This window comes from Gopherus flavomarginatus, chromosome 10, assembly GCF_025201925.1.
Source record: "Gopherus flavomarginatus isolate rGopFla2 chromosome 10, rGopFla2.mat.asm, whole genome shotgun sequence".
Lineage (NCBI taxonomy): Eukaryota > Metazoa > Chordata > Testudines > Testudinidae > Gopherus > Gopherus flavomarginatus.
In genome coordinates this window covers 11,380,715-11,398,958 of record NC_066626.1, presented here as the reverse complement: position 1 = coordinate 11,398,958, position 18,244 = coordinate 11,380,715, and the positions used below count along the sequence as shown (strand labels likewise).

The following is an 18,244-nucleotide window of genomic DNA, read 5'->3' as shown; positions in this document are numbered from 1 at the left end:
CTTCTAAATTTACATTTAGTATCTTAAGTGTAGGCACACAGGTTGGAACACTTTAGTCTCTTTTCCCCCAGTTGTAAAATACAGGTATCACACACTACCTTCCCTGATCCTCTAATGTCTTGACTTCTCTAAAAGTTTAAGAGTATGTTTAATACAGTGTCTGCCACCACTCTAAGACCCTCTTATGAGTTTAATCTGGCCCTGTTGAGTTACGGAAGCCAAGTATTCTCTTATCTGCTTCCTAGTCATGCTGTTTCCCGATTTTCTAAGATCCTCAATAACATAAATTAATCTCCAGCTTCCTTTCTGTTGAAGGCTGAAATCTAATGGTTGAGTATTTCAGCCTTCTCCATCTTCCAACAGCTAGGAGTTGAAGCTAGGCAAATTCTGATTAGAAATAAGGTGTAATTTTTTAAACAGTGAAGGTACTCACTGTAATAATGCACAAAGGGTTGTGGTGGATTCTCCATTACTAGAAATTTTTAATCAAGATTGGCTGTTTTGATAAAGGATTTACTCTAGCTGAACAACAGCTACTGGACTTGAATCAGAAATTAATTTAGGCAAGTCGTATGCCCCGTGTTATGAGTCAGACGAGGTGATCACAATGGTCCATTTGGCCTTAAACTCTATTACTGAAGCTCCCTCCTAACTTTTCATTGATTTCATTTTTGATCCAATTTATTTATAAAACCTTTTAAAATTCACTTTTATACGAAGTTGGAGTCAGAAAGAAATCATCTTCCCATCTTGAACACTGAGCAAACAACTTAGAATTGTTTTGGCTTCTTGTTTCTTCCAAAATATCAAGTGTTGGCCACCAGAAGCAAGATATTATCCTTGATGACACAGTGGTTTGATGTTATACAGTTATTTTTATGTTCCAAGTGTGACGGTACCTCCCATAAGGCTTTATGGAAATATGCACATGAATGTGTATATATAACATAACTAGAATGTGTTTTATACTACATATGCCATGTAACATACCTCTGTAAAGGTTATGAGCTTTAGAATCTATTAATCCTATTTGTATGCATGTATCATTTTTGTATTCGAAGCACACCGCTACAAGGGTGAACAATTTATGAGTTTACCCTGCATAAGCTTTATACAGGTTAAAACAGATTTATTTGGGTTTAAACCCCATTGGGAGCTGGGCATCCGGGTGCTAAAGACAAGAGCACTTCTCTTAACTGCTTTCAGTGAAGCCTGCAGCTTTGGGGCAGGTAATTCAGACCCTGGGTCTGTGTTGGAGCAGACTGGAGTGTCTGGCTCAGCAAGACAGGGTGCTGGAGTCCTGAGCTGGCAGGGAAAGCCGGGGCAGAAGTAGTCTTGGCACATCAGGTGGCAGCTCCCAGGGGGGTTCTGTGATCCAACCCGTCACACCAAGATCTTGTGAAAACCAAAAGATGAGTTCCTTTCGCTTGGAAACTGAACACATTTTGAGATCAATGTAGTCAATATTTGGAAGATATGTTGCTTGAAAACAGTACTGCACTCACCTTCTCTGCATGGTGCAGATAAATCTTCTTGGCTGAATATGGACAGGTTTGTTCGACTGAACAGTCTAAGCACCGACTGGCAGCTCCTTTGGGCTAAAACAAATTTACAATGGTTCATTATTTACAGTTTATTATTTATTAATTTTACTCATCTATTTTCATCCACAGAAAGACACTTCTTGCAACATTTTAACAGAGAGAACTCAAACCAGATCCCCCTGTTCTTCCAGTAACCTTCCTCTTTCTTCATGGTAAGGAGGCAACACAGTCCTGTGTTTGGAACACAAAACCGCCTTCCAAACACCACCTCTTACACTCACTCAGTGTGTGATTTTGAACTAGACACATCCAGTTTCTCAATTTTCAATCTGTAAAGTAGTCATGAAACTACTTACTGCTGGCAGTTTGAACAAGTCAAATAACTTCTTTGCACCGCAGTTTTCACATTTCTAAAAGAGGGATTGTTGGGAGGCTTGATTTAACAATATTTATGAAGTAGCTATGAAGATGTAAAGTGCTACCTATTATTTCTCCATTAGGAATAAAGGTATATTCATCAATCATTTAAAAACACAGGTTGTTCAAATGAAACTCCTACAAATTACAACTTACACCAGCCGCTGCAGAAGTCATGGAGGCCACGGAAAGTCATGGAATCCGTGATCTCCATGACCTCTGTGGCAGACTCACAGCCTTACTCATCAGCTCCCAAGAAAACGTGGTTTGTAGCCATCCAGTTGAGCCCAAGGTGCTGCAGGTAGCCGCTGTCACCACGCAGCAAGATCCGTATATGCTAACAGTACTAAATAAGATCTCATGCAGAAAGTCATTGTAGTTAAAGTTGGAACACAATTTTAATTTTATCCCCGTTTCACATGTTCACAGTCTTCCAAGGATTCACCTTTCGGGTTGAAACCTTTGATCTCTGCCCAAAAATGAACGAGCATCGCTATGCTGACAAAACTTTGTGGTGTAGACCTGGCATAATATTTCTGTTACAGTCAAAGGTTTTTTACCACCACAATCCACAATCTCATTGCCCCAGCCTTACAGGCACGTGGGAAGCTGGTCTCACGTGGGAAGCTGTAACTGCTGAGGTTACAATTTCCACGAATGAAGTAGTAACAGAGTTTCTGCCCAGCCTGGTCCCATCACCTAAAACACCATCACAATAAAAACAACATGTAGGTGCTCTTTTAACCCAGCCTTGCAAAAAACTGTCACCAGCCAATTACAAGAATCAGCAAAAATGTGAACTCACCCCACTTCAACAATTGCCTCAGCATGGTGTGACCATCAAGGTCTAACTGGGACAATTTAAATGCTAACACTTTAAATACAGGCATTTTCCCCATCCCCCACTTAAAAAACAAAGTAAAAGAAATAAGTGCAAATGGCTAAGCTAATGAAACACCCAGGCTGCACAATTACAATGACAAAAAGTCAAGATCTGGAAAATGCGAAGGCTCCGCCAGCCACAATAATTCAGCCTCATTGCTCATGTCTAGTCCTACTCGTCTGGTTAAACGTGTAACTCAACAATGGTGTTTAGATACCCACAATTATAGGCACCTTAGAAATGCCAAGTGTTGATATTATCCACACTTGAGATTCATGTTACAGTTTAAGTAACAATATGTATAGGAAAAGACACAGAATTTATAAGATGCTTAAATTAATGTTGCTGGTGGATCCTTAAATTACTTTACTGCTTATTCTTTGTATTGTGGTAGTGCCCAAAATCTGCTAAAACATGTCTCAAGCCCCAGCGAGCTTGTACTTTGCAAACAAACTGAACATATGCAGGATAGGGGGAAGGGATACACCACACAAGAAAAGTGACCTGGATGATGGCAGGCACATCTTGTTAGCTTCATATTGGGTTTAGGGGTGTTTTTGGTTGGTTGATTTTTGAATGTAAGTGTATTCATATTTTGTAAGCAAAGCTGCAACAGTAGTTTTTATGTTCTGCATTTCCTTTTTGGTGAATCCAAACAGACAACTAGACTGTTACGTTTACAGACCCTTTGCATTTTTATAAACTGATCATGACATGAAGCATGATTGTTAGGAATGAACATCTATCCAGACAAACTTTTTTGTCCTAACAATTTTTTAAAACAAATTCAGATTATTTAGCTGAATATTTATTATTTTAAAAGTTAGCTTACAATGAATAGATGTTTTACATTAACATTAGAAATTCAATAGTTTTTCCATTTTAAAAAAATCCAAGGTCCCAAACTGTGAATCTGAATATTCTACAAACTGGCGGCCCAATCTGGTAAAAATGTATGTGCATGAGTAATTTTACTCACATAAGTAGTCCTAATGACACAAATAAAAATCCAAATCTAAAGTAGAGCTAGATACTGAAAGTGGTTTGGAACAATTTTATAGCATGGAAGGTGCTAAAGAGAATGGAAGGCATAATGGGAAAGCCAGGATGAGCTAGCTAAGTGTGTCTTTAGAAATAATGAGATTAAAAAAAAATTAAATAAACAGCATAAGCAATTTCTGCTTGGGCTATTTCATTTTAGTCTCTCTACACTACTGAGTTATTTCACTAGGGCTTCAGGACATTGGCTACTGTAAGATTAGGTTTCTTTTAACACAAAACAAGGAATTTCCTGGAATGTTTATGTTATTTTCCCTACATACTTCAAAATGCACATTTTTAGCAGGAAAACTACTGGTAACAACTGGTATGTTTAAAATGGTCACATACTTCCTGGAAATAAAATAAAATAAAATGGAGATTAAATGATAATATAGGCCCCAATGTAGCAAAGAAGTATGAGCTTAATTTACAGCATGTGCTTATGTGACTTAAGCACATGCTTAAATGCTCTGCTAAAATAAGGCTAGAGACGCTGAGTATTCCTTTATACAGGAGTATTTATACAAACCTTATGCTCATTAGTAAAATGAGAAAGACTGCCAAAAGATGACACCTTTAAGCACCTGAAATAAAACAGACATTTTCATAATTAAACACACATATCAACATAAAAGTGTAAAATGATCATTTTCGTAACCGTTCATTTTGGGCTTGATCCAACGCACACCAAAGTCTACAGAAAGGTTTCCAGTAATTTCAGTCCAACCTAGATCAGGCTTTTAGATATTCACAGTCCTTCAACACCAATTAATTGCTGGTGTTCTGTTGCACTAGTGGCGCAACTGTTTTCACTAAGATTTTTTTCTGATGACATGTCTTAGTATTGGGAATAATTTTACTACTCAGGAAATCTCTAACTGAGCAGGGTCCTGGTCAAGAGAATGATGTCAGAAGAGCTCTGATTTTTTTCTCTTGTCTCCAGTTTCTGTTATAAGAATTTACAAACAATAACTGTCTGGGCTGTCTTTGAGGAACTGGAAAAAATATGTCTTTAATTCTATACTAAAATGCGTCTGAGAATACAAAATACAACAACATCTCTATGTTTATACTTTTAAGTCAAGAATCACAATTTCTTTATGACCTCTAGTGCAGGATCAGTGCTGGATAATATTTACTGGTCCTGAAAGGGTTAGCGCTGGTCCCACTAGATGTTCTGAGAGGTGAGGAGCTATCAAACAGTAAAAATCACGTCATTCTGATTCTCATCTTTTCCTCCCTCATCCACTTCAATTCTGGCATGATTTTTAGAAACTGGTATTTCACAGACTGTTGGAGATTCTGGACCAGTGAAGATAAATGACTTCAACAGGAGGTGCATAGCAGTAACTGAGACTATCTGAACACTTAAAAGGTGTAATCCAACTTGGCTAATTCTAGTGGTTTTAGATAATGTTACAGAAATTAAGTATTTTACAAAAATAAAAGGAGAATAATAAAATTAAGGTATTATGATCTGATATCTCAATCTGTCAGAATAGAAAAACAATGTATGTCCTTGAGAAATGGAAGTGCCTGCTTTCCGCAGGCTGACCTTCCAAGGAATATTTCTAGCCTTGGAGATTAGTAAAATTATCACACCTTGAAACTGTCACTGTGGTGTCCAACAAAGCACTTACGCATGTCCTTCAGTCCCATTTAAGATATGTTTATGTGCTTTGCTGAACTGGGGCCCTTATGCACTGGTTCAGAAGTAGACTCAGCGAGTCCCAGACCCAGGGCCATTCTTATTCCAATTTCATCCTTTTCTGATAAAGACAAGTTTTACATCCAACTTGCAACTAAACTTACCAGTGAAGCTATAATGATTTAGTTAGCTAATTTGCCTAGGTTGGTGATTTTGGACAGACTGGAGATTCAACTGAAAAAATAAACGATACCATTCTTGGAATACTAAGTTTCAGGAGAGGAAGAATGACCTGTGGCCACGGTACTAGTGTTGGACTCAGGAGATCTGGGCTGAGCTCCCAGCTCTGTCACAGACTCACTGTGTGACCTTGGAAAAGTCACAGACTTTGTCTCAGTTCAAAATCTATAAAATGGATATTTTAAAACAAACAAACAAAAAAAACCAACCTACCTCACAAGGGCATTGTAAGGATAAATTCATTAATATTTGCAGTGCATTCAGATACTAGTGATGGAGACATACATGTCCCTAGATAAATACTTTCTCCCACAATCTGATTACTGCCTTTGGTTTATTCTGCCTGCCAGGATGTAACAACAACTACAAGCATTTCCCTTTAAATAATATGAACACCAATATTTAAATCAGTGTAATTTAATCTATCATTTTTTGTATCACTGCAGGAGATCTACATTTAGAAGGTGGTTCAGGCTTCTTGTTCTCTAGGAGGGTGATGGTCAATTACACGCAGAAGAGAAAAGAGCTTACTCTGCCTAGGTTTACACTACAAAGTTTTGTCGGCACAGCTATGTCAGCAAACCTCCAATGCAGATGCAGTTATACTGACAGAAGAGTTCTTCTGACGACATAAGTAATGTCGTTTGGAGGAGTGGTGCTACCAGTCTGACAGAAAAAACTCCTTCTGTGATCATAAGCTGCATCTACACTGTAACTACACTGGCAAAACATCTGTAGCATAGACACAGCCTTCATCTCTCGGAAGGGGAAAGTTACATAAAACGTGTAACTATAACACTCCTTATTTGTGTTTGCACATATTTATTCTTAGAACAAATATGATAAAAAAGATGCTGTAAACCTTTTATCACCCATCCAAAAATTAATGAGGTCGATGTCATGGCAGGATTTGGCTAACAACGAAAATGTACTTTCTGCTTCATTCCTCCAATTTCCTCTCACAAACGAGTGGGCAAAATGCCAGAATCCAACCTATGTTTACAAGAAATAAACAGTAATTAATGAAGTGAATAGATACAAGTAATTTATAGTTTAAAACAATTAATAATCCCAAGTCTGGAAGGAGAAGGGGCTTGACAACTAAGAAGGTGCTAGATTGACAGACTCAGGCCGTGGCTACACTGGCGCTTTACAGCGCTGCAACTTTCTTGCTCAGGGGTGTGAAAAAACACCCCCCTGAGCGCTGCAAGATACAGCGCTGTAAAGCGCCAGTGTAAACAGTGCCCCAGCGCTGGGAGCGCGGCTCCCAGTGCTGCAAGCTAATCCCCACGGGGAGGTGGAGTACGTGCAGCGCTGGGAGAGCTCTCTGCCAGCGCTGGCGCTGCGACCACACTCACACTTCAAAGTGCTGCCGCGGCAGCGCTTTGAAGTTTCGGAGGGTAGCCATACCCTCACTGAGGTCTTATTACAAGGAACAGGTACAGCAAGAGAAGCAGCAGTGCATGCTTACCTCGCCCTGTGCCCTACAAGTGTTTCTTACTCTTGACCTGGCAGGCAGGGCCGTCCTTAGGCATAGGCAGAATAGGCAGCCGCATAGGGCCTCACTCTGCCTGGGGGCACCACTCTCCAGGCAGCCCAGACAGTGGAGAAGCAGGGCTGCTGGGTCCTAGAGAGAGCCCAATGCAGCACAGTCTGAGGAATGGGATTGGCTGCTGGGGTCTCTGGAAAGGGGCGGGGGTAGGGGTTGGGGAAGGAGCTCACCTGTGTGTGTGACTCTTTCCCCCTGGCTGAGGTGAGGTGAGGCAGGCTCTGCGGCTCTGGAACCAGTATCCTTTGTTGTCCCCCATAACATCCATTCTTCTCCCCCCCCCCGCCCCACGGAGCACCCTCTCCCGCCTCCCTCCTCCCCAGGAGCACCCCTCTCTCCCGCCTCCCTCCCCTCCGTCAGGGCTGGGTTGGGTGAGGTGCTGGGGGGAGGGGAGGCTGGCTGCCTGCCTGCTGAGAAATGAAAGTAAAAGTAACTCACTTCCTCGGCAGGCAGCCAGGATTGGAATGTCAGACAGGGCTTGGCTGGGGTTAGCCAGATGTGTGAAAAATCAGGATAGGGGATTTGGGTACAGTGATCAGATATCCCTATTTTATAGGGACAGTCTCAATTTTGGGGTCTTTTTCTTATATAGGCTCCTTTTACCACCACCCCCCATCCCTGTCCTGATTTTTCACACTTTCTGTCTGGTCACTCTAAGTGGGGTAATTGGTGCCTATATAAGACAAAGCCTCAAATATTGGGCCTGGCCCTATAAAATCAGGACATCTGGATCTGGCCACCCTAGCTGGGGAGTGCCTCTCCCCCGGGCTGGCAGCTGCCAGCGATCCATCTCATCCGGGGGGAGCTGCACAGGGCAGGATGAGCTGCTGTGGCTCCATGGGTGCCCCGTCCCTGAGATCAGATGCTATGCTAACTTCACCATGGTCCGTAAGGCTGGTGGTGGTGTCCATTGGCATGTGATTGGACCTGAGGGTTTGCTGCTGCTGTTGCCACTCTGCACCCCAAGAGGTGGATTTTGGGGTCCTGCAGTTTTCCACCTATCTCCTCCTCTACTGCAGCTGTTGGATCAGCAGGCTGGGGGGTTAGCCAAGCATGAAAGCAGTACTGTGTTGCCATTTAGATTGTCATTTAACAACTTTGTTTGCCAAAAATTCTTGCTAACAATCCTGAATCCAATTTCAATATTTTTTTTTGAAAAAAAAAATCAACATCTTAGCCAAAAACAGAAAATTAAGTTGTTGACAATTATTAGTGACAGGTTTGGTTTGAGGCAGGGAGTGGGCCAGTTTTCATCAGAGAAACAAAAAATGTTGACTGACTTTCCTATAGCCTGTTACTCCTGATAAGAGCCCTCCAACAACTGTAATATGCTCATCTCCTTACTAGTGTATAAAGCAGGGGTCGGCAACCTACGGCACACGTGTCAAAGGCGGCAGGTGAGCTGATTTTTGATGGTATGCAGCAGCAGGCTGAGCGGCTCAGCCCATCACTGCTCTCGGGTTCCGGCTGCTGCCATATTGCCAGCTGGGATACCAGCCATCAGCCCCACTCAGCACCTGCTGCTGGCCTGGGGACCCCCAAGGAACCCCAGGCTGGCAGTGGGCTGAGCAGGCCAGCTGAACCACTCAACCTGCTGTCAGCCTGGGGTTCCATTCACTCAGCCGGCAGCGGGCTGAGTGGGCTGGTGGCGGGCTGAGCAGGGCCGGTGGGGGGTTGAGTGGCTCAGTCTGCTGCCAGTCTGGGGTGCCAACAGCACTCAGCCTACTGCTACTCCGGGGTTCCGGCTGCCGGCCCTTGGCAGTCAGGAGCTCAGCCGCCAGCCCCACTCTGCCTCCTGCCAGCCTGGGTGAGCAGAATCCCAGGCTGGTAGTGGGCTGAGGGGGGGTTGGCGGCCGGGATCCTGGCTGGCAGGAGTTGGTGGTCAGAACCCCAGACCAGCAGCAGGCTGAGCAGGGCCTGGGATCATTGTCTAGGGTTCCAGCCACCAGCCCCACTTAGCCCGCTGCCGGTTTGGGGTTTCATTTACTCAGCTGGCAGTGGCCTGAGCAGGACCGGTGGCCAAGACCTCAGATAATAACAATAGTTTATTTATATAATATAGACATAGAGAAAAACCTTCTACAAACATTAAAATGTATTACTAGCACGAGAAACCTTAAATTACAGTGAACTTGGCACACCACTTCTGAAAGGTTGCCGACCCCTGGTATAGAGTGACCATATGTTGTACTAAGATTCTCCTGCTTTTTTTTCCCCCTGTGAGTCAGTATAACTTTTGCCAGCCCAGAAGTTGGGCAGCCAATGTTTTACGTTTTCACAATGTTTTCTCCAACTTTCATAAAGTAAATACATAGTTAATATGAGTTTAAAAGGCCAGGGACACTTCTTTGTGAAGAATCTGTACAGCAGATCATGCTAGAGCTGTGAAAATGTCAGTTTTTGATGGAACTTTAGAGGCAGTGATTTATCATGTATTTTATCATGTGAATGTGCTGCTATTGCTAATTTCTTTCCAAACAAAAATAAGGCACAATAGGACTTCTGTAACATTTCTGTGCTACCTTAATCTAGATGAGATGATTCTGTGCTGACTTCATTTTGGTCACTTTGTGCTTTACCTAGGAGTAAAACTAGGGTTATATTTTCTCACTGTTTGGAAACCCAGCTTATTAAACTGGATAATGCCATTGATCTATTTACAGTATAAAGTTGATATAGAGTTGTAACTAACGTTAAGATTGATGCCCATTATACATTTAAAACTAAAAAGTGGCTTTGTAAAAATGACATGGGTTTCCAACTCTACTGTGTCTCAGTCTTCGCACTAGCTCAAGTTCACAGGCTCACGGCTATCCTATATTAGCTATTTTAAATAATATTTCTGATAATAACAATAATTTAAACAGTTATTTCTTTAAAAAACACCCTTATAAGTTATGTCCTATCAAAAACAACCTTCTGGGTCTCAAAAAAGAAAACGGAAAAATGAAATAGGATTAGCTGTAGAAGCACAGAAGGGTTCTATACTTAAGTTTGTACATCATGAAAACAACGAAGTTGATCAAGATCATCATGTAACTTCCCAAGAAAATTTTTATGCAGATGAAGCTCAAGAAATGCAAGAACACACAGAACAATCATTTGAAACAGATGCAGACACAAAACAAGAAATTAAAACAGTTGAAACTGTACTAGCATGGGATATAGATGACATTGGCACATGGCCGCAATCTTTAAACAACGAGTACCGTGCCATTATACTTGAGAAAGGCCCTGTGGGAATAAAAGGTCTTGAATATCCTAAAGACATTAGAGGTAGGAAATTCACAAAAAACAATTACTACAAAAGACTTTCTAATGGTGAAATTGTCAACAGACGGTGGCTTGTGTACTCTAAATGCAAGGATGCTGTATTTTGTTTCCCATGCAAGATTTTCAATAGTTGCAATTTTAAGATAGCAACCATGGGTATTAATGATTGGAAAAATCTTAGTCACATATTACCACAACATGAAAAGGCACAATACCACATTGAAAGTATGCACAAATGGTGTGAGCTGAGTGTAAGGTTAAAAAATCAGACGACTCTTGATGCCCAAAATCAAAGATTGCTGGAGTCAGAAAAGCAGCATTGGCGTCGTGTTCTTGAACGTCTATTATCTATTGTTGAATATCTATCAACAAACAATCTTGCTTTTAGAGGAAGCGCTGAGAAATTATTCCAGCCCCAAAATGGAAATTTTTTGGGCCTTGTACAACTGCTGGGAAAATTTGACACAGTGATGAGTGAACATCTCCGAAGAGTAACTGAAAATGAAATACATGACTACTATTTGGGACCAAGAATTCAAAATGAACTGATCATGCTAATGAGTAATAAAGTGAGAGACAAAATTGTTTCATTGGTTACTTTGGCAAAATATTTTGCCGTAATTCTAGATTGCACTCCGGACATAAGTCATCAAGAACAGATGTCATTAATAGTGAGATTTGTCGACATTAGTGATTCAGCACAGATTACAGTTAAGGAATTGTTTATCACATTTTTAGAAGTACAAGACACTACAGGTTTTGGACTTCTTCAAACTCTCCTTGATGAACTAAAACAAATGGGATTGTCCATAATGAACATTCGAGGACAAGGCTATGATAATGGCGCCAATATGAAAGGATGCATTTCTGGCGTGCAAGCTAGATTGCTGAGAGAAAATCCACGAGCCTTTTTTGTTCCATGTGCATGTCACAGCCTTAATTTGATATTGTGTGATATGGCCAAGTCTTCTGTAGAAGCTATATCTTTTTTTGGTTTGCTGCAACGCATTTATGTGCTCTTTCAGCTTCCACTCAATGATGGCAAATATTCAAAGCACATGTCAACGGTATTACCGTTAAGCCTCTATCTGAGACACGCTGGGAAAGCAGAGTAGAAAGTGTAAAAATGTTGAGATATCAATCTGAGGAAGTTTATGAAGCACTGGTTGCTATTTCGGAAGAAGCCAGAGAACCAAAAGCTAAAAGTGAAGCACAGTCATTGGCCTCTGAAATATCCAGCTTCAAGTTTCTAACATCTGTCGTAATCTGGTATGACATTCTTGTTAAAATCTCAAGTGTAAGCAAAATAATGCAGAGTCCAATGATGCAGCTTGATTCAACACTTACCTTACTAAACAACACACAAGACTTTTTAGTGAAATACAGAGAACATGGATTCAAAGAAGCACAGGTTACAGCAAGAGAGCTTGCACAGGCACTCGGTGTAGAACCAAAATTTCCATGTGCGAATGTGACACGAGTTTCAAGGAAAAAACGACAAATGGAATATGAAGGAGCAGATGAGCCCATAGACGATCCAGAAAAGAAATTTGAGGTTGAATTTTTTAATGTTGTGATGGATAAAGCAGTATCTGCTGTTGATGAAAGGTTTAATACCTTGCAAGTACACCATGAACAGTTTGGATTTTTGTATGACATAACTAAATTCAACGAAATAGGAAAACAAGAGCAACTAATGACGAAGTGCAAGAACCTAGAGAGCCTCCTGAAGTACGGTGATAGTTTTGATTTAAATGGACTTGAACTGTACGAAGAATTGAATACATTGTCATCAATGTTGCCACATGCAAAATCGGTGATGGACATTGTACAGTTTATTCATACCCGCAAACTTGTTAACATATATCCTAATGTGTACATTGCCACTCGTATTCTACTGACAATTCTGTAACAGTAGCATCAGGAGAATGGAGTTTCTCAAAACTAAAGCTCATTAAAAACTATCTCCGCTCTACAATGAGTCAGGAACGCTTACCTGGTCTTGCTATTCTTGCAATCGAACAAGACACGACTTTGTCTTTGTCATACGATGACATTATTACTGATTTTGCAGCCAAAAAAGCCAGAAAGATTGCTTTTAATTAAAAACAAATCTTTGTTTCAATACCTCTTCATATAAATTTCCAATAAAATTTTGATAAATTAAAAAAAATATATTATTTGCAACAATCTTTCATATCAGAATTTTTTCTATAGTGCTGCTTCTTTAGTGCTAGTCCATCAGCATTACAGTGTGCTTAATTAAGTTTAACTGGTTTTAATAACATGAATTTGGCAAGTTTTCCAATACTGTAAGCTTATGTTTGTGTTGCTAAGAGCAGATCAGGCACAGGGGCACCAGTTTAATAATCTCGCCTAGGGTACCATAAATCCTAAGGCCGGCCCTGCTGGCAGGAGTAACTTTAGGGACTCAGGTGTCCATGGCTTTCAATCCCTGGCTTCCCTATGAGACTATCAAAATTACCGATTAATGCTAACCATGGTTGTCTTCTATAATGTGGACCCCTGTCTACAAGAAACTTGAATGAAGATATCAAATTCATTTCAGCTAGAAAAACATCACCTTGGTGCATCCTCCAAAAACATGTTTGAAATTTGTATATTGCATAATCTTAACATACAGAAAACACAACTAAAGACAGCTGATCCTGTAACTAATGCAGATTTCAACCACTTATATATATCAGATAGTTTGAAAATTATATTATTTTCAATTTTTTCTTAGTGAAAAGTTTGTGGTAAAAAGGGAAAATTTAGCAAAATACATTCAATTGTATCAACAATATTTCCATCTGAAATGTCACACACATTTCACTAACTTCTTCATTATACTTCAGTGACAGAAGTGGGCTGTGGTCATCATACGGACTCCATTTTGTACTGTGCGTTGAGATGTATCTAAACTTGCCCGAGGCAAGTACCTATTGAATTGCTTTCCAGATAGCTGGCCTGCCCAGGGAAGTGGCTTAATGCCTCACCGAAGAACTATTACTGAGAAGCCATCAAGATGGCAATTTGGAGTGATCAGAGTTGAATGTCTCTCAACTGCTGGTCCATCCCCATGGAACAATGTTTTTTTCTACATAGTGGCCTATAGGGAGGACAAGAATGACAGGGGAATGGGAGCTAGCACATTCCAGGTAAGCACAGGGCAGGAAGACAGAGACTAGAACTACTCTAAGCAGGGGTCAAATATCACCAAACTCAAGGGGGACTTGCAGGAGAAAGAGGATAGGAGAGACTCTGCCCTGCCGACAATGCTGAAAAATTTCCCACTCCTAAAAGGGGTGAGATGGGGAGGCTCAGGACTTTTCTTGTTTTACAAGATCTATAACTCTTGAATTCTTTCAAGAGTGGAGTTTCTGTGGTTAAGAAATTCCTTTGCTAAACCTGTGTTCCTCGCTTTCCTTTGTCCGCACAGGGCTTAAATTAGAAGCCCAGAGCATCCACAGCCTCAGTGGAGCATGAGTAAGCAACTGTGAGGCTCAGGAGGTCTCAGACACAGATTTTGAGGTCGAGGGCAGCAGTGCCCCATGTCCCAAGGAAAGGCACAAAGAGGTCTAAGTCTTGGAGTGTGTCCTAAGGACCCAGACCCAGAAATGGTGATGAGACTCTACCCAGACTCAATTGGCTTGGAAACACATGAGAGCTAGTATACAGATCCACTCAGACTGCTGTCCACACAAAGGGGTTTTGGGCCAGACGGTAACAACTTATACTTCCTATAAACTCCAAAAATGGAGTTCCAGGAAACAAAACAAAAATCATAGTCCCTCCCAATCTGCTTAAGTATAAACAAATATTTTGGCACCTTCCTTGTGAATGATCCAATCCAGATTCGTTTGGCTAAGTGTCACAGCAGAATTTGTTGAATATCTAAAATCCTTCTCACTGAAAAAAGGGAGGCTAATTTCCTGAGTGTTATTAAAGTAAAAAAATCATAGGAAAAATCTGCTTTTCAAAACACCTGATTCCTGCCAGTTTATTAAAAATGCCTTAAGCTGGGGACATAATTTATGTGACTTTAATTTTGCTCAAGGTAAAGTGTGAAAAGTATATAGTGTCATTTATCCACTGTTCTTGGACACTGAAGTATTTCTCCGAAAAAGGAATAGTGAACAAAGACAATGTTTGCCTGCTTGGAATTTGTAAGCCACCATAGTTTCTTACATATTAAACCAGAACTGAAATGGTAGGGCAAAAACCATTACTGACATTTAAATAACATTTCATTTCAGTGCTTGAATTTTTAAGTTTTCACTAACTTTAAACAGTGATGATCTGACAGTAAATTTCTTCTAACTGATTTCAACTTTAGAAATAAAAATCCAACGTTTTGCTGCAAACTTAAAAGAACATGTTGGTAAGGCCCACACAAAACAATGGTCTCAGCACCTTCTCATTGCTCTGATCAGAAGTTACCACAAACTATTTCCAGAGATTGCCCATTCCTTCTGCTTCAATAGATGCTGTTGGTGTACAAGCAAGGAGATACATGAGAAGGAGCTAGATTCATATGGGGTAGCAGGGGGGTGAGGGGAAGGAGAGAAGACAATCAAATTTGCCACAAGATGGGACAAAATATGCAAGATTCTCCCTCGCCCACACACGTACACTTCTAAAACTGGATCACAGTCAGCAGAAAGTTCAAAACAAAACATTTGTTTAGGGTGCTTCTCATTACAACGGCCATGGACGTGAAGTCAGCAGTTCTCCAATAATTTACCCCCGAATTTTGGCAACAAGAGGATTAAGCAATTTGTTTTCTAAAGCATTTAAAAAGGAATAGTTCTAGTTGTTTATGTTCACAATAGATGATTAATAAAGAATATAAAAAATACACAAGACTTAAAAAACAGTAAAATAAAAAAGTCTGTTGTCTCAAATCCTATTTAACTAATTTAATTTTGTAACAAAGAAAGGAAAGGAACATTCAAAACTTAGTTAGTTGCTTCTAGCAAACTTGAGAAGATGCCGAAAAGCATATATGCGGAAGTATTACTTACTACTAAGGCACTGATTAATATGTATAACTAAGCTCGGAAAATACCATGACACACATACTTACGGGCTCCAGATGCTGTATGTGGCAGATGTCTCCAATTGCTCCAGCATCTAGTAGCTCCTATATAAACAGACAGTGAGGAAACATAACTCAGTTTGCTCTGCCTACTCAGGCACACAAAGCCTCTTGCTGATACCACAAATAGACATGGCAACTCTTGTGAATTTATTGCGTGAGTCGCGATTTCTGAGTAAAATTAAGTCTCACTCACGATCTAGCGATAGAACTCACAAATGTCAGGATCTTTTTTCAGCCACACCACATTCTTAAAGTGGGTTTCCAGTCAAACAGAAGTTACCCCCCACAAATAAAGGAGTGTGATTTCTCCACTAGACAGGTTTCAGAGTAGCAGCCGTGTTAGTCTGTATCTGCAAAAAGAACAGGAGTACTTGTGGCACCTTAGAGACTAACAAATTTATTTCAGCATGAGCTTTCGTGAGCTACAGCTCACTTCTTCGGATGCATAGAATGGAACACACAGACAGGAGATATTTATACATACAGAGAACATGAAAAGGTGGAAGTAGCCATACCAACTGGAAGAGTCTAATCAATTGAGATGAGCTATCATCAGCAGGAGAAAAAAAACTTTTGAAGTGATAAGATGACCCATAGAAGGTTTTCCAAAGTACTTTGAAAGACAATGAGAAGTCATTTACATGTCCGACAAACAAAGCTATCAAGCTAATGGGAGTAGTAGGGGAGAGACAGCGTGGCTACTCCCCAGCAGGGAAGAGAAACTTCATCTGAGGTATAAAGAAGGGGGAGAGCCAAACCTCAAATAAGCAATTGAATCAACTGGGAAAAAGAGAATTTACTCACCTTGTGCAGTAACGATGGTTCTTCGAGATGTGTGTCCCTGAGGGTGTCCCACTGCAGGAGTACGTGTGCCCCCCTGCGCTGCTGATCGGAGACTTGTGGTAGCAGAACCTGTTGGGCCCGCAGAGTCAGGGCCGGTGCAACCATTTAGGCGAACTAGGCAGTTGCCTAGGGTGCCGAGATTTGGGGGCGCCAAAAAGCACCCCTAAATTTTTTTTTAAATGGTTGACCGGCAGCTGCTGCTGGGACAAAGAGGGAGTATGAGCTGCCGGCAACAGCTGGCAGCCCAGGGTGTCCCCTGGGTCAGGGCGCCGCCGCGGCAGCCTGCAGCCCAGGGTGTCCCCCGAGTCAGGGCGCTGCCGCGACAGCCGGCAGCCCAGGGGGTCCCCTGGCCCAGGGAAACCCCGGGCTGCCGGCTGCCGCGGAGGCGCACTGACCCAGTCCCTGGGTCAGCGCGCACCGCCGGGGCAACCGGCAGGCCAGGGGCCCCCCCGGGTTGGGGCGCTGCCGCAGCAGCCGGCAGCCCAGGGGGTCCCCCGGTCAGGGCGCCGCCGTGGCAGCTGGCAGCCCAGGGGGTTCCCCAGGTCAGGGCGCCGCCGCAGCAGCCGGCAGCCCAGGGGGTCCCCCCGGTCAGGGCGCCGTTGCCGGCAGCCCAGGGCTTCCTCTGGGTCAGCGCGCCAGCAGGGCCGCCCAGAGAGGGGGGCAAGGGGTGCAATTTGCCCCAGGCCCCGCAGGGGCCCCCACGAGCGTTTTTCGAGGCCCCTGGAGGTGGGTCCTTCACTCGCTCCGGGAGCCCCGGAAAACTCTCGCGGGGCCCGGCCCCTGGAGCTTCTTCTGCTCCCGGTCCTCGCTGGCGGGGGGGGGGGTCCTTCCACTCCAGGGCAGAAGGACCCTCCACCAGTGAATTACTGCCAAAGCGGGACCCGCTGCCGACATGCAGCCCAGTCTTTGGTGGTAATTCGGTGGCGGGGGGCCCTTCCACTCTGGGACCAGTCGCTGAAGTGCTCCGGAGACCCGCGGCGGGGGCCCTCTGCCACAGAATTACAGCTGAAGACCCGGCTGCACTTCGGCAGCTGGTCCCGCTTCGGTGGCAATTCGGCGGTGGGGGAGCCTCGCGGTGGGTCTCAGAGGCACTTCGGCGGCAAGTCCCGGAGCAGAAGGGCAACCTGCTGCCGAATTACCGCCAAAGCGGGGCCCCCCTGCCACTGAAGACCCCAGGCCCCCGAAATCCTCTGGGCTGCCCTGGTGCACCGCTGGCAATCCAGGGAGGTCCCCTGGGTCAGCACAGCTGCTGCCGGCAGCCGCCAGCCCACGGGTTCCACTGCGATGTCCTGCCTGGAGAGGATGCGGAGCAGAGGTGAGCTGGGGTGAGGAGGTACCGCAGGGCTCCTCAGGCCATGGGGTGGGGAGCTGCCACGGGGGCAGGCGGCACACTTCAGGGCAGGGGGGGCGGGGAGCTGCTGCAGGGCTGGGGGGGGCGCAAGGTGGAAGTTTTGCCTAGGGCGCGAAACTTCCTTTCACCGGCCCTGCGCAGAGTCATAGCAAAAACTGCGAAGTAGAGGAGAGGAGGTGGGTAATGGAGCACCCACAGAGACACACATCTCGAAGAACCATTGTTACTCCACAAGGTAACTTCTTCTTCGAGTCGTGTCCCTATGGGTGTTCCACAGTAGGTGATTCCTGAGCAGTGCCCCCCTTGGAGGGCTGAGACTTTGGAGTTAGGTTAGTTACAGATGAAAGTACT

The 18,244-nt window shown here is 43.1% G+C and overlaps 1 protein-coding gene across 13 annotated transcripts in view; it reads right to left on the bottom strand.

Moving 5' to 3' along the window:
• The window catches only part of LOC127030140 (uncharacterized), a 76,868-nt gene that overhangs the window by 20,041 nt on the left and 38,583 nt on the right, over positions 1-18,244 (bottom strand). For 12 of the 13 annotated variants that reach the window (XR_007768309.1, XR_007768311.1, XR_007768308.1 and 9 more), the window contains 4 exons: positions 15,685-15,741; positions 6,636-6,766; positions 4,415-4,469; positions 1,506-1,598 (listed from right to left, as the gene is read on the bottom strand). Coding sequence is in view for 7 of the 13 variants with exons in the window: in XM_050916174.1 (XP_050772131.1) it covers positions 1,506-1,598; positions 4,415-4,469; positions 6,636-6,766; positions 15,685-15,741 (336 nt within the window). In the remaining 6 variants the exon portion in view is untranslated. Of the gene's footprint in view, positions 1-1,505; positions 1,599-4,414; positions 4,470-6,635; positions 6,767-7,244; positions 7,401-7,495; positions 7,552-15,684; positions 15,742-18,244 lie in introns of all 13 variants that reach the window. The other variant, XM_050916180.1, reaches the window with a different exon arrangement.